The sequence below is a fragment of the Gracilinanus agilis genome, chromosome 1 (genome assembly GCF_016433145.1).
Source record: "Gracilinanus agilis isolate LMUSP501 chromosome 1, AgileGrace, whole genome shotgun sequence".
Lineage (NCBI taxonomy): Eukaryota > Metazoa > Chordata > Mammalia > Didelphimorphia > Didelphidae > Gracilinanus > Gracilinanus agilis.
Window position 1 is genome coordinate 170,599,341 of NC_058130.1, and position 14,899 is coordinate 170,614,239.

Here is a 14,899-nt window from a genome sequence, read left to right on the forward strand (position 1 = left end):
TAAGTACTCTTCAATCCTGTGACCCTGGCCTCCTAGCTGTTCCTTGCATAGATTCTTCATTTCCTAACTGCATTTTCACTCTTTCCCACTCTTGAAATACTCTGCTTTATTGTCTCTTTCCTGGATTCCCTGTTTTTTTCCAAGCTCCAACTAAAATCTCTCAAGAAGCCTTTCCCAGACCTCCTTAATGCTAGTTCCTTCTCGCTTGAATTTAGCTCCAATTTCTCTTAGGTATAGCTTGTTTTTACCTAGCTGTTTGCATTAGACTGTGAACTTCTTGAGAGCAGAAGATTATTTTTTGCCTTTCTTTGTATTCTCAGTGCTCAGCATAGTTCCTGGCACATTGTAGGTGCTTAATAAATGCTTGTTGACTTGACTGGCTTCTCCCTGTGGGCCACAAGTGCTCTGGTTCAGTGCTCTCACCCCTATTACATATACAAAACTAATACAAAGTTATTTTTGGAGGGGGAGATAGGAGACACTAGCTGCTAAAGGGATCAGGAAAGACCTCATAGAGGAAGTGGCATTTGAGCTGAACTTTGAAGGAGGCTAAGCATTCTAAGAGGCAGAGGTAAGGGTGTGTATGCCAGGTGTGAAAGGCAGCTGCATGTGAGGAACAGCAAGAAGTCCAGTTTGACTGGGCCAAAGGGTTTGTGAAAAGGATATATATATATATATATATATAATAGATTGGAAAAGTATGTTGGAGCCAGATTGTGAAAGACTTTAAATGCCAAACAGAGAAGTTTGCATTTGATTCTAGGGAGCCTATGGATGAAGATTCCTAGTTGTTAGTGCTTTTATCCTCCTCAAATTATCTTTAATTTATTATGTACATGTAGAGTGTACAGTAAAATATATATGCCTTGGTAGTAGGTTGTAAATGACTCAAAGGCAGGAATGGTCTCATTATTGTCTTGTATTTCTAGTGTTTAACATGATGTCTTGCATTTTTTAGGGGAGGGAAGCAGAAAGATCTGGATCAGCAATTTTATCATTGTGGGGAATTCTTTGGTGAATGTGGAAGCTCCATAGTGAATGTAGAGCAGTAACCCCACTGGAGCTTGTAGTCTTAGTGGGGATACTAATTTGCCCATGGACATACAACCATTATGTGTCATAGATGGAACTTGAATTGAGGCTTTCCTGACAGGCCCTCTATCCTTTGCCCTCTGCTTTCAGCATATTGCTTCTGATCTTAACATATGTAATATGCAGCAAATGTTGAATTTGGTATCAAAAGAACAGTTTTTAAGCATATATGATTGCTTATAAAGGGATTTTTGATTTGGTTAGAATATATCACAGGACTTCAAGCCTCTCTTAATTCTGGAGACTGGGAATAATGGGGTGGTATTCTGTTTTGATTTCTAGTCTGGATATGAAGACAGAAATCTGTGTTAGGATATAGTAACTCAGTAGTAATAGACCTTATTCTCTAAACTCTGCATCCTGAGTAAGGGAGGAATTTGTGTGCTTAAGAGAAAATTTCTAAGTGGAGGAACTGCCATTGTAAAGGGGAAGTGATGGTGGAAGATTGGTAGTACTAGAAACTTTCATCAGATCCGGGATAAAGAGAAAACAATATATACAATTAGAAGGGTAAAAGTCTTACAGACAGGAGGGAAAGGGGTGGGGATAAGGAAAAGACATGAATAGGATAAAGGAGGGATCAAGCAAAAGAGAGTTCCTCAAGGGACTGAGGGACTAAGAGGAGGAAGAATAGATTAAGAGAAATAAGGGTAAGTGAGCAAGGAAAGGGAGGGATATTCAGAAAGGAGTAAATATCAAGAAATGGGGATAAGGGATGAACTCTAAGATAAGTCTGAGGAAGGATATAGATGAAAGAAATAGACAAGCAGGAAAAACAGAGGTAAATACATAACTAGTAATTATGACATTGAATTTGAAAGGGATAAATTTACCCATATTAAATGAAAACAGCAGAATGGACCAAAAATCCAAACCTGATAATGTTGTTTATAAGAAACACACTTCTAGAGTAAAAATAAGAGCAGAATATATTATACCTCAACTGATATAGAGAAAGCAGGAGTGGCATTCATAATCTCTGACAAAGTTAAAGCTAAAATAGATACAATTAAAAGAGATAAACAGGGAAACTTAATGTTAAAAGGTACCATAGGTAACGAAGTATTGCCAAAATTAAATCTATATGCACCAAATGTTATAGCGTTCAAATTTAAAAGGGAAAATCAAGTGAATTAGAAGGAAAGATAACAAAACAATAATAGAGTAGGACTTTAATCTCTCCCTCTTGGAACAAGACAAATCTACCCAAAAATTAAATAAGAAAGGAATTGAAGAAATGAATAGAATATTAGATGAGTTAAGTTGGATAGACATCTGGAGAGAACTGACTGGGAACAGAAAAGAGAATATTTTCTTCAGCATTACAGGGCACCTTAACAAAAATTGGCCATATAGTAGGGCTCAAAAAGATTACACTTAAATGTAGAAAAGCAAAAGTTTTAAATGCATCCTTTAAAGACCATAATACAATAAAAATTGTATTTAACAAGGGACCATGGAAACAAAGTAAAAATTAATTGGAGACTAAAATAACTTAATCTAAATAATGAAATAACCTAATGAATGAGTTAAAGTTATTGAAACAATGCTTTCATTAAAGTGAATGATAATGCGACAACATGCTAAAACTTATGAGATACAGCAAAAGCAACAATCAGGAAAATTTTATATCTCTCAATGCTTATATTAATAAAATAGAAAAGCTAAATGAATTGGGAATTAAAAAAAACTAGAAAAAGAACAAATTAAAAACATTTAAACACCAGATTAGAAATATTAAAAGATGAGATCAATAAGATTGAACGTAAGAAAACCATTGGATTAACCTAGGAGTTGGTTTTATGGAAAAAAATTGATAATCAGTTAATCTAATAAAAGAGAAGAAAACCAAATCACTAGCATTAAAGATGAAAAGGGTGAATATACTACCATTGAAGATAAAATTAGAGCAATTAGAAGTTATTTCGCTCAGTTATATGATAAATATAACTATGAAAGAGAAATAGAATACTAACAGAAAACCTGCTTAGACTATCAGAGCAAGAAATAGAATACCTAAATAAATCTGTTAAAAAAATCAAATGAGGTATAAATGAACTTCCTAAGTAAAAATCATCAGGACCAGATGGATTTACAAGAGAATTCTACCGAACACTTAAGGATCATCTAATTCCAACATTAAACAAATTATTTGAAATAACAAGTGAAGTTTTACCAAACACTTTTTATGAAACTTTGGTGCTGATACCTAAACCAGGAAGAGCAAAACCAGAAAAATTAGACCAATCTCACGAATGAATATGGATATAAAAATCCCAAACAAAATACTAGTTAGGAGACCACACAATATGTCACCAAGATATTACATTGTGACCAAATGGGATTTTATACCAGGAATGTAGGGATGGTTTAATATAAGGAAAACTATCAACATAATACCAATAACAAAAGTAATAAAATCCATATATCAATAGATGTAGAAAAAGCCTTTGACAAAATACAGCACTTATTCCTATTAAAATCACTGGAAGGCATAGGCATAAATGGATTAAAAATGATATGAAGCATTATAAGAAGGAAATTTAAGCAGCCCCCAGTTGTATTAGCTTGAAAATTCCTTTAGTTGGATACCTTGTAATTGTGATTTGTAGTAAGAATGTAGTCCAGGATAGAACCTGAGTTCTAATTGTGTGTGTGTTATATTAATCCCAAGTGAGTTAATGTTAATACTAGGTATGTGAACTCATTTTATAATGCACTTAATCAATTCTTGTAAGAAGTTATAGGGACCAGAAGGCCATCCAAAATTATGGAGACCAGAAGGACCTAAAATGATCTCAGACTACTTGAGACCTTTTGTGGGAGTTGAGGATTTCTTAGAAAGAAAGGGGATTGGGGACAGACACAAAACTATAAAAGTGTGTATTTTGCAACTTGAGGTCTCACTGAACTGGGGGGAAACCTAGAGACCCTAAGATTTCTCTGCTCACAAGAAAGCCAGATCTTTACCCAGTAGGGTCTCCCTACCTCTTTTTTAAATAATCGGCACCCCATCAGGATTGGAACCTGGATTCTAGCCTGGGACTCTCCCATGTGAACCTCCAAGAACACTTGGATCCCTCCTTGAGGGATTCTGGATCTGGACTCCTCTCCTGCTTCAATCTCTCCCCTTCCTGGCTCAGTTAAGCCTCCTGCTGTTTTTCCTTCTTGTAGGCCCTTTACAGCTGTATTGTCTGTTTTTACGTTTGCCCTATTTTTTAGGTCTATTTGTGCTTTTACAGTTGATTTTTCTTTTTTCTTTTTCTTTTTATGCTGAAAAAATTTAGGTATCTTGGTGTGTACACATAGGTTTTTGGCCAAGAGCTCTTTCATTCTGAGGAAAAACACTTATACTAATACTAAATGTTTTTTGATTATATAGGGTCAGTTAGATTCACATCATCCACAGTCACAGACACCTGAATCTACAGATACTAAATTTGCTTTCTTCCGGTTTTATTTGCAAAATAAATTCTTAGGCTAGTTATGTAGGCTGTAAATTTGCTAGAAAGAAAAAAGTCTATTCTATCTGATAGCCAATTGGGAAATTGCTGTAAGCATGGGTGCATGACTGGTGTTCATCTTGGCATGATAAAGGTTAAAACTCTTTTTTTAAAAACTTTTACCTTCAAGTCAGAAGAGTGGTAAGGGCTAGGCAATGGGGGTTAAGTGACTTGTCCAGGGTCACACAGGACGTGTCTGAGGCCAGATTTGAACCTAGGACCTCCCATCTCTAGACCTGACTCTCGGTCCACTGGGCCACCTAGCTGCCCCCAAGGTTAAAACTCTTGAGTGAAAATATGTACAAAGTTTTTAAAGAAGCTTGCTAATTAAAGAATTGGGTATAGTGAATAATAGAATCTTTGGGGACACCCAAACACCAGTAATAATCTTCAAAGGATTAGCCTTACTTAGGGAAAAAATCAGGGACGTAGACTTTAGAATTTACTTTTCTCTATTGTTTTCATTTTAATTGTTTATTTGTACTATCTGTATATTAGATGTTTTCAAGCTTTACTTTAGCTCATGCCTCTACCCTCAGTCTGATCAGTTGAGGAAGAGAGGAAATTGTGAATAATAAAACTTTTACTATTGTTAAAATATACGTATATATGTATTGTATATACATGCATTGCCTTTCCCATGAATGCTGGCCACATTGAAATGGGACTGAGACAAAAGAAAGATATTGAACTAATTAGAAACCAAGCATATGACAGAGAAATGCTTTAATTGAAATTTAAAATTTAATAAATTTAATTGGACATTTCCAAGTTAGGCCTATTTCAAAATGAGTGTATATATTAAAGGTTAATAATTCTAAGCTAGGAGAACTGAACAACTTTGAAAGTGATAAATCTCAATTCTAAATTGTGCTCTTACTATTTGAAATTTGATTGAAATTTGAAATGTAGAAAATTTACAGGTTCTGAATATGGAAATCATAATTCAGTATTTGAAAAATATCTCTCCATCAGATATTACAGCATTATGGAAACATCTGTGATTTTGTGAACTCTGGTATTCCAGTGATAGTACTAAAATCCACCTGGTTGACAGAGGAGAAATCTTGTTCTTGGATACTTGTCAGTTATATAAGATTCAAGAATCTCATGTGCATTAATGACCTTAAATCAAGCAAGTCATTAAAAGTTAATGATGAAAGGTTAATTGAAATGTAAAAATCTATCGACATTGTGATAACTATAATACTCAAAGGGTTTTAATATTGTTAAACATCATTAATGGATTGAATCTTGGAAAAAGTGAATTAAGATTTTAGGGAGTTTTCAGAGTGATGCCCAAAACAATCCCGTTAAATTCTTGTCAGTTAACTTTCAAAAAAAGTATTAAAAAGTTTAGCCTGAAATCGCCCCCTTGTTTCAAGGTACTGTTTAAAAAACTAAATCTTTGAACAGAAACTTTATTCTGAAAACTTATGATCCCCATGTCTTTTAATTGAGAAAATAATTGTTCATGCTATTGTCTGTGAAGCTCCATTCTAGAGATTTGAAAATACCATTATATTCAAAATTTTGTTTAAATTCTCTTTTATTTTACTTTTAGTGTCTTGTCTGATGTAATTAGTAGTAAGTTTTTCTTTTAATTATCTTTGAACTTGAGGGACTTTTGAATAATTTTGTATACTGCAATGTTATAAATTCACCTAAACTATTGTTACAAGTCTGACTAGAACTCCATCAAGCTACTCTTTTATATCAAACATTTTAGCTAAAGAAAAACATTTTAAATTAAAAAAAAAATTAAATTTTAAATTAAAAAAACATTTTAGTAAAGAGAATGGATGTGAATTTCATCACATGAAGATATTTAAATGAAAAGTTAATACAGTTTCTTCATGTGGTAGGACTTGTTCCATGAAGGGGGGAAACCTATTAGAACAATCTAGCCTTGAAGTTAAAAACCCAATATTGGTCATCTTACCACTCTCTATAAGTTACTTTATTTTAAATGGAGAGATTGATAATTGTTTCCTCACCACTTTTCTGAGAATATTCTTGGAACTTTTTAGATAGTTGAACTAGGGACTCCTGTACTCCTCTTAGGCCCCTCCTTTTGGAGTTCTTGGATTCTTGAGTAGTTTGGGATATTATTTCTTTGTTTGGATTTTTCATTTCTTTTCATCTAACTCCTTTGGAAGTTGCTTTTACTTTTTGACCATTTTCTACAGGAAAATTGCTGCTGCCCTGTGATTTCTGTCTCCCTTATTGAGGAACCTTTGCTACTTCCTTTTTTTTTTTGCGTGTTGGCCTAAAAGATGAAATTTGGTGACTTTGCTCTCTGACAGCTGCGTTGCTATTTTGTGTAGATGTTAGAATCATATTAGTTGTGTCCTAAAAAAAATAATGTTTGAATCTGTTATGTCCTTTTACCAATAAGACTTTGCTATTTGAGACAATATAGAGAATTTTATTGCAAAATACTTCTGAGATTCTTCCTTTCAGGCATGATTGTTATGAGGCTATTGGACCACCAATCAGGACATCAGCAAAACATAGATGGCTCCTATCATTCCCTGAATAATGGTTGGGGGAGTGACTTGGGGAAGACCCAGGTAGATCTTCATCCTGACTGAGTTGTCAATATAAGTCAGCCTTGAGCCAGACTGAACCACATTTGTCATTTCTATACCTCTCCCTACCTTCTGCCTGAGATTAAGTAAGAATCTTATTTTGTATCTTCTTTCTTCCTTCTCATATAGCAAACTCAATGAGTCCACACGTCCCTTCTTTTACAAGTGGTATACTTTGAAGCACTCTTTTTTTCTATAAAGATCTGCCTCACCATAGAGTGCTCTCTGCTATACATTTTCTGACTTTGTTTCTGTATGTGTGAAGATCATATCCTATAGTGTTTCTATTCTGTGTCTGTCTGTGTATGAGGAAACGGATCCTTTTAGTTTCTTTTCCCCATAAGGGGGAAATCTGATTTCAAGTTTTATTTTTTAAAATGTTCTTTAATATTGCTCTTGTCACATTTTACCCCCAGTCTGATTTTTTTTTGTGTGACCTTTTTGTCAATACCCAGATTAGTATTTTCTGTCTTCTTAAAGTGCAATTATGTGCACTCTGAGAGGGTGTGTGTATATGTATATGTGTATTTGAGGAAATATTCATCTGCCAGGTCTGAAACTGCAAAAATGGGAAGTAAAAAGATACCTCTCGGGCATTTACTCTGGGCAGTGTGGGGCAGAAGAAATTTCCTATCCAATGACCTAAATCTGAGACATCAGATTATCTTCTTGGCCGGTTTTTATATCTTTAAAGCAAAAGATTTTAAGGGGTCCTCAGATTAGTTCTCAAAAACTTGTATCCAGGGCATTTGAAATACTGGTTTGGAAAATGTCACTGTCAGCTCAAATGATTCCTGAGCATCACAATCCTTCCCAAGGCCCTCACTGTTATCCATTGTACAATCATATCAGGAAAACTGATCCTATTCCCTTGAAATTACAGAATAGACTACCTAGCATATCATTTGTGTAGCTTTGTTTTCAGCTGTACCATCTTCGACTACACTACAAAATGACCAAACTGGGACCATGGAGCTACCAAGAAAAACTGAATCTATAGGTGAATATTTGGACTCTTGAGTCTGATCTTACTGACTAAAACTGTTCGAGATAGTTTTCTGCAGCTACTGCCAAAGACACTCTTTCCTGTAGACAGTCCTCAAGAAAAGAACATTGCCATCACATTAAATCACCAATGTTAAACTAGCATCTATCACCCAGAAGTCCCTGATACTTCCACACCAGCATCTCCAAACGCCAGCATCTCCAACGACCTCTGACTCTTCATTTTGTTTACTTAACTCTTCAATTGTCATCTGTGCGCCTCAGTAGAGGAATGCCCTCTCTGGTTCATGTGTCACCCATAGAGGAGTGCCCTCTATGCATGGAGATTGTATTCAGCCCACTCTCAGATTTATCTGGGAAAGGCCAAAATGGGGAATGTAAGAAGGAAATTTAAGCAGCTCATTTATATTAGCTTAAAAATCTCTTTAGATTGATATATTGTAACTGTGATTTGTAGTAAGAATATAGTCTGAGGCAAGAGCCTGTGTATGTAACCAGATTGTTGTCCTAGGATAGTACCTGAGTTATGATCTTAAGTATATATGTTGTCATATTAATCACAAGTGAGTTACTATGTTAATTCTAGGTGTGTGAATCCATTTTATAATGTACTTATATCAAACCAATTCATGTAAGAAGTTACAGGAACCAGAAGGTCATCTCTTGTGGGGGTTGGGGATTTCTCAGAAAGGGGGTTGGGGACACATTCAACTATAAAAGTGTGTATTTTACAACTTGACATCCCAGGTTTTGAACTGAGGGGAAACCTGAAGACATCTGGCCCTGTTATTTTTCTGCTCACAATAAGGCTAGATCTTTGCTGAGAAATGTCTCCGTCTCATTTTTTATAGTACCAACCTAAAACTATCAGCAAGGATTATCTGTAATGGGAAGCTAAAAGCTTTCTCAAAAAGATCAAGAGTGAAACAAAGATGCCCATTGTTACCAATATTAAGAGTAGCAGAAATGCTAGCAATAGCAATAAGAGAAGAAAAAAACTGAAATCTGAATGGGCAAAGAAATAAACTATGATTTGCTGATGATATGATATAGAAAATTCCAGAAATTCAACTAAAAAGTTGACTCTGTTTTAGCAAAGTAGCAGGTTATGAAATTAATCCACACAAATCAGTATTTTTTATGTATTACTGACAAAACCCTGAAAGAACTAGAGATACTCCATTAAAAATAACTACAGAATAAAATGCGTGGGAATATGCTTGCCAAAACAAACCCAGGAACTACATGAACATAATTATGAAATACTTTTTTACACAAAGTTGGATCTAGAGAAATATTAATTGTTCATGGATGGGCAGAGCCAATATAATTAAAATGGCAATTCTACCCAAATGAATCTACTTATTAAATTCCATACCTTTAATCAAAATATTGAGCTGGAAAAAAATTCATTAGGAAGGATAAAAGATCAAGGATATCAAAGGAGTTAATTGAAAAAATGTAAGGAAATCTAGAAGTAAGAGATGTTAAATTGTATTATAAAGCAATTATCAAAACTATCTGGTACTGGCTAGGAAATAGAAAGATAAACCAGTGGAACAGACAACATATAGCAGTAAAGGATTATAGTAATTTAGTATTTGAAAAACCAGAGATCCAAGTTTTTGAGATAAAATCAATTTGGTAAAATTGCGTGGATAAATGGAAAATAGTTTGGCAGAAACTATGCATAGATTAATATACCATTCACTAAGATAAGAATGAATACATGATAGACATAAAAGGAGATGCCATAAATAAATTTGAAGAACAGGGAATATACTACTCAGATTTATGGATAAGAGGAATTTGAGTCAAGAGATGGTGAGCATTGTGAAATGAAAAATGGATAGTTTTGAATACATTTAATTGAAAAGTTTTTCTACAAATAAACTTTGCCAAGATTAGAAGGAAAACAGAAAATTGGGGAAAAATTTTTATAGACAACATCTCAGGTCTCATATCTAAAATATATAGTGAACTTTGTCAAATTTATAAGAATAAATCCATCCCCTATTGATACATGGGCAAAACATATGAAGAGACAATTTTAAGATGAAAAAAATCAAAGCCATATATAGGTATATGAAAAAATGCTCTAAATCTCTACTGCAAACCAAAAACAACTCTGAGATATCACCTCACACCCACCAGATTGTTTAAAATGACAAAAGGACTGAATGATTGTTGGGGCAGGATGTGGAAAAATGGGGACACTAATACGCAGTTGGTGGAGCTGTGAACTGATTCAACCATTTTGGAGAGCAATTTGGAATTATACTCAGAGTTATAAAATTGTGTCTACCCTTAGACCTAGTAATACAATTGCTGGGTAAGAACCTGTATGTTCCAAAATATAGCAATTCTGGGGTGGCAAAGAATTAGAAACGGAGGGGATGCCCATCAACTGGGGAATGGCTGAAAATATTTTATATAATTGTGATGGGATACTATTATACCATAAGAAATGATGAATGGACTGATGTTTAAAACAACACATGGAAAGAACTATATGAGATAATGAACAGTGAGATGAGTAGAACCAGAAGAACATTATATTCAGCCACAGAACTAATACTGGAAGGATAAACTATGGACATTCCCTCCAGAAAGTGAACAGAAAGATAAAACATGTAAGATGATTTATATGATCATGCTGGCTTCCCTGATGATATCCTTTGAGATGTAGGGAGGATGGGGACAGGACCTTTGTGGACAGGATTTATTATGTAGATGTGAAGAAAAGTAAGTTAAACATATAGATTTGTGTACTATCTTCTTTTTTTGTATATGGAAATATTTGGTTTTGTAAAATTTGAAATAATAGAAAAAAATTGGAAATAAAAGAAAACTTCTAAAGGTCCCTCATAGGTCCAGTGGGTTCAGGTGAAAGTAAAAGCTGGGCCACTGGTTTCCCTCCCACTTCTCAAATCCAAGGTAATATTTATATAGAAGAGATGATTATACCATATCTGGCATGAGGTGCATATGTATTGCACTCAAGATTTAACATTAATATTCAAGGCTTTATTTCATTAAAAATTCAATGCAAGTTAACACTATGAAAAGACTGCTTTTTCCAAAATTATGCCGTAGGCATGGAGATTGAACCAGTAAATTGAACTTTTCCTTTATCTCTCCTTTGGCTAATGGTTTCTATGGGAAATGACTGATTGATTTCTTACTCAGATGTTGCTTTAGGGTTTGGAGACCTTTAAGGGTCATGTTTCAGCTTAGAGCAAATTTTTATAGTTCAAATATAAATTACTTTAAATGTGGATTTTGAAATGGAGTTTAAGGTTAAGTAAAGTTCTAACTTTTTAGACAATTTATAGCAACACAGGCAGCAGTGGTGCAACAGTGATGAAGACTGCTTAAAAGGGAACATGGTAACACATTCATAACTTCTAAAATGTGAAGTGAATAGATATTTAGTAAATGTTTGTTGATGAATAGTGTTAAGTATTGGTTTAATTGTTGGAAAGAGTTTTTCCATGCATATTATCAAAGTACTCATCTTCAACAGTAATCATAGGAATATAAATAAATCTAGGGCAGATATCAGAGGCCATCAAGTCCAAAAACCTTATTTTATAAGTGAAGAACCTAAGGCCCAGGGAGGTTAAGTGATTTTAAAGGTCACACAGGTGACTTGTCACATTAGTGGCAAGATGTGAACCCAGATCGCTTGACAACAGAGCCATTGCCATCTCCATCATACCAAATATGCCTCCCTTGAATGAAATTGTATTGAAAATGACAATGAACCATGGACAGTGCAAAGACTACTTACCCCTTTTTTCGACTAACAGCAGTATACCCGACAGCAGAGACAAACACAATGACCAGAATTCCGGTAGCAACACTTAAGCCAATAGCAACTTTTTGCAAAGCAGTTGTCCTCTGAGTTTCATCTCCTGTTATCAAATCTGAAAAGTTTTTTTTCCTTAGTTTGTGAAACCTTTGTTCAGGGGCCCCAGGAAAGAGTAATCTCCAGTTATATTATTTAATATTAATTATTGAAAAGAATTCTACCCTAAATCTAAGCAAAATCTACTCTATAAGAAATGGGAATTTCCCTCTTTGTTCCTGATTATGTGCTATCACCCAAGCAACAGATTGTGGTAGGATTTTTATAGGACATGTCTCTTGAATGGAAGAAAATATCTATCCTGTGTAAAATAACCTGGTAGTGTCTATTCAAGAGAGATATTACTTATGTAGAAAGACTATTGCTTGATTCTTTTAAATCACCCATAGATCTCTGCTCAGAAGTCAGGCTAAGTTAGGGATTTACAGAGCTCTGCTTCTCAGTAATGAACAAAATTATGAAGCTTCTGATTTTACCTCAAACAATTGCTCTTTAATTATGGTGAGCAACTACCAAATTTTGGACACATGAATTTGTCAGGAGGCAGATGGATTTTCCAGAAGAGAATCATGGAGCAGTCTAACTTTATAACTCCCTAGAGATCAGGGACATAGATGAGGATTATTCCTTGACTTCTTGTTTTTTAAAGATGTCTCCTACAAAAACAACTCTCTCAAGTTCTAATGGAACATGGAGGGATTATGAACTTAACAAATGATGGACCACTGTCATCCTGGAGAACCATTAGGAAACGTAATAGTGCTTATTTGTTTTAAAAAGTAGATTTTCTGCAAATTCACTGGGCTATCGCTTTTGTATCTCACCTGACTCCTGATTGAAAGTGTCCACAAGCATGTCCTTTGTAACTGTCAGAGATCCATTGTGAGGTTCTGGTGTCACTCCCAGGAGTTTGCACATAAGCGGGTAAATGTGGATGCTGTCAAAAGGCTCTGCCAGATGATTCTTCTTGAAATCTGGCCCAAATGCTCTGAATATGGTTTTCATGTCCATGTCTGCATTATCAAAACCATGATCCCCTTTGTTGACATATAGTATAAAACGCTGGGAAAGAGTCAGTAGAGGTTATAATTCTATGAAATGGAGGCATATTATCATTAATCTGTGGTGTTTGTGTACTACTTTAAAACTTTTGAGCACCATTAAGATCTTTGCAAACTTAAACTACAGCTTTCTTCCTCTGTGGCATAGATATCCAGAGAAACAATCCCTTTTTTTGGGATCCAGAAACAAAAATTTCTATAATTTTGGGATCGAGAGTAAAGAGCACACGACCATAAGAAAAGGCTAGAGGAATTAGGAAAATAATGTATGCTTCCTGTAGTTTGAGGCAAGAATTGCTGCTTCGGACAGTCATTCATGTTGATTATATTTCATCTCCCCTCACCTTTTTTAGGCACATCAGTGAGCAATCTAAATCATAATTTTTCATAAGCACTGAAACACTGACTGTTCATTTCTTCTCAGAATTAATATATTTTTAACTATTTTGAAAACAAATGCTCTTTACTTTGTAACAAAAAAATCTGGTTTGAATGGAAAGGCTAGGTCTATGCAAACCAAACCATAGATTATTTGGTGGCTATTCTGTGGAAGACATGGTACTATATATTGGGGATACAAAAACAAAACAAAAAGCAAATCTAGTATGACACAGCTCAAACACAATTAACCTGTGCTTTAGAGCTAGTCTTGATAATTTAAAGAAAGCCAACAATCTACTTTCTCTTACTTTGCATCAGTAATCTCTTTGCGATATGGAGTTACATCTTTGCTACTCTAACTTATGAATTCTTCTTATCCTATGGTTCCATGATTGTTGATTTCTCTTTAAAGTGTAGATGAACATACTCTCCATGGAAATTGTATATATTTTGAATTAACTATTTTTATACATAATGTTCTTGCTTGGACCCTTACTACCCTCCAATAGAATACATATTCCTTGTGGGAAGGGCCCATTATATTATATTTTTTGCTTTGTATTACCCAGTATCTGGTACTGTACCTGGAACACAGTAAACATTTAATAAATACTTGTTATTCTTGTTAAAAGAAACTTGTAGTGCAATATCTCAGTATAAAAGCCAAAAAAGTTGATTGTTTGGAAAAACGCTTGAAAGAGAAGGTATTCTCTGTAATCTCTATTCCTAAAGAAATTTTAAAGACTATTTCTTGAATGAAACAAGAATGGTTCTTGGACTGTAGAGCAGAACTCTGACTATCCAGGACCTTACTAACCCAAACCATCAATTGAGTAGAATTTTAAAATGTGCTTCACTATTTAGAAAAAGAAAAAAAATCACAATAAAATAAATTGGTCTTTAAGATTTAATTGGATTTGACCTAATCTCTTAACTTTTATATCTATGGTCCATTACATAAAAATTCATGCTTTCAGTGGTTTTGACATCATTTAGATGAGATCCTTAGTGCTCAAGAAAGGGCAAAATTATTTATCCTATATGGTTGGCAAGTAAGTCATATATATTTAGAAACACTTTTTTTTTTATCAAGAAAAAGAAGGGATTTTCAGCCTAATCATTAGTTAACCAGAAAATTACATGAATCAGAATACTCTATTTTTTCAAAAACCCTTACCTTCTGTCTTAGAATTTAATGCTATTCTAAGACAGAAGAGTGGTAAGGGCTAGACAATGGGGGTTAAATGACTTGCCCAGGATCAAACAGCTAGGAAGTTTCTGAGATCAGATTTGTTTGTTTGTTTTTTAATTTTAAACCCTTAACTTCTGTGTATTGACTTATAGGTGGAAGAGTGGTAAGGGTAGGCAATGGGGGTCAAGTGACTTGCCCAGGGT

At 34.5% G+C, this 14,899-nt stretch overlaps 1 protein-coding gene across 1 annotated transcript in view; it reads right to left on the reverse strand.

Moving 5' to 3' along the window:
- LOC123249300 (ectonucleotide pyrophosphatase/phosphodiesterase family member 7-like) overlaps positions 1-14,899 on the reverse strand; it is a 57,688-nt gene that overhangs the window by 3,205 nt on the left and 39,584 nt on the right. Inside the window, exons 4-5 of the mRNA XM_044678295.1 lie at positions 12,887-13,124; positions 11,985-12,120 (exon numbers count right to left, since the gene is read on the reverse strand). Of these exons, the coding sequence (XP_044534230.1) occupies positions 11,985-12,120; positions 12,887-13,124 (374 nt within the window). The remainder of the gene's footprint in view (positions 1-11,984; positions 12,121-12,886; positions 13,125-14,899) is intronic.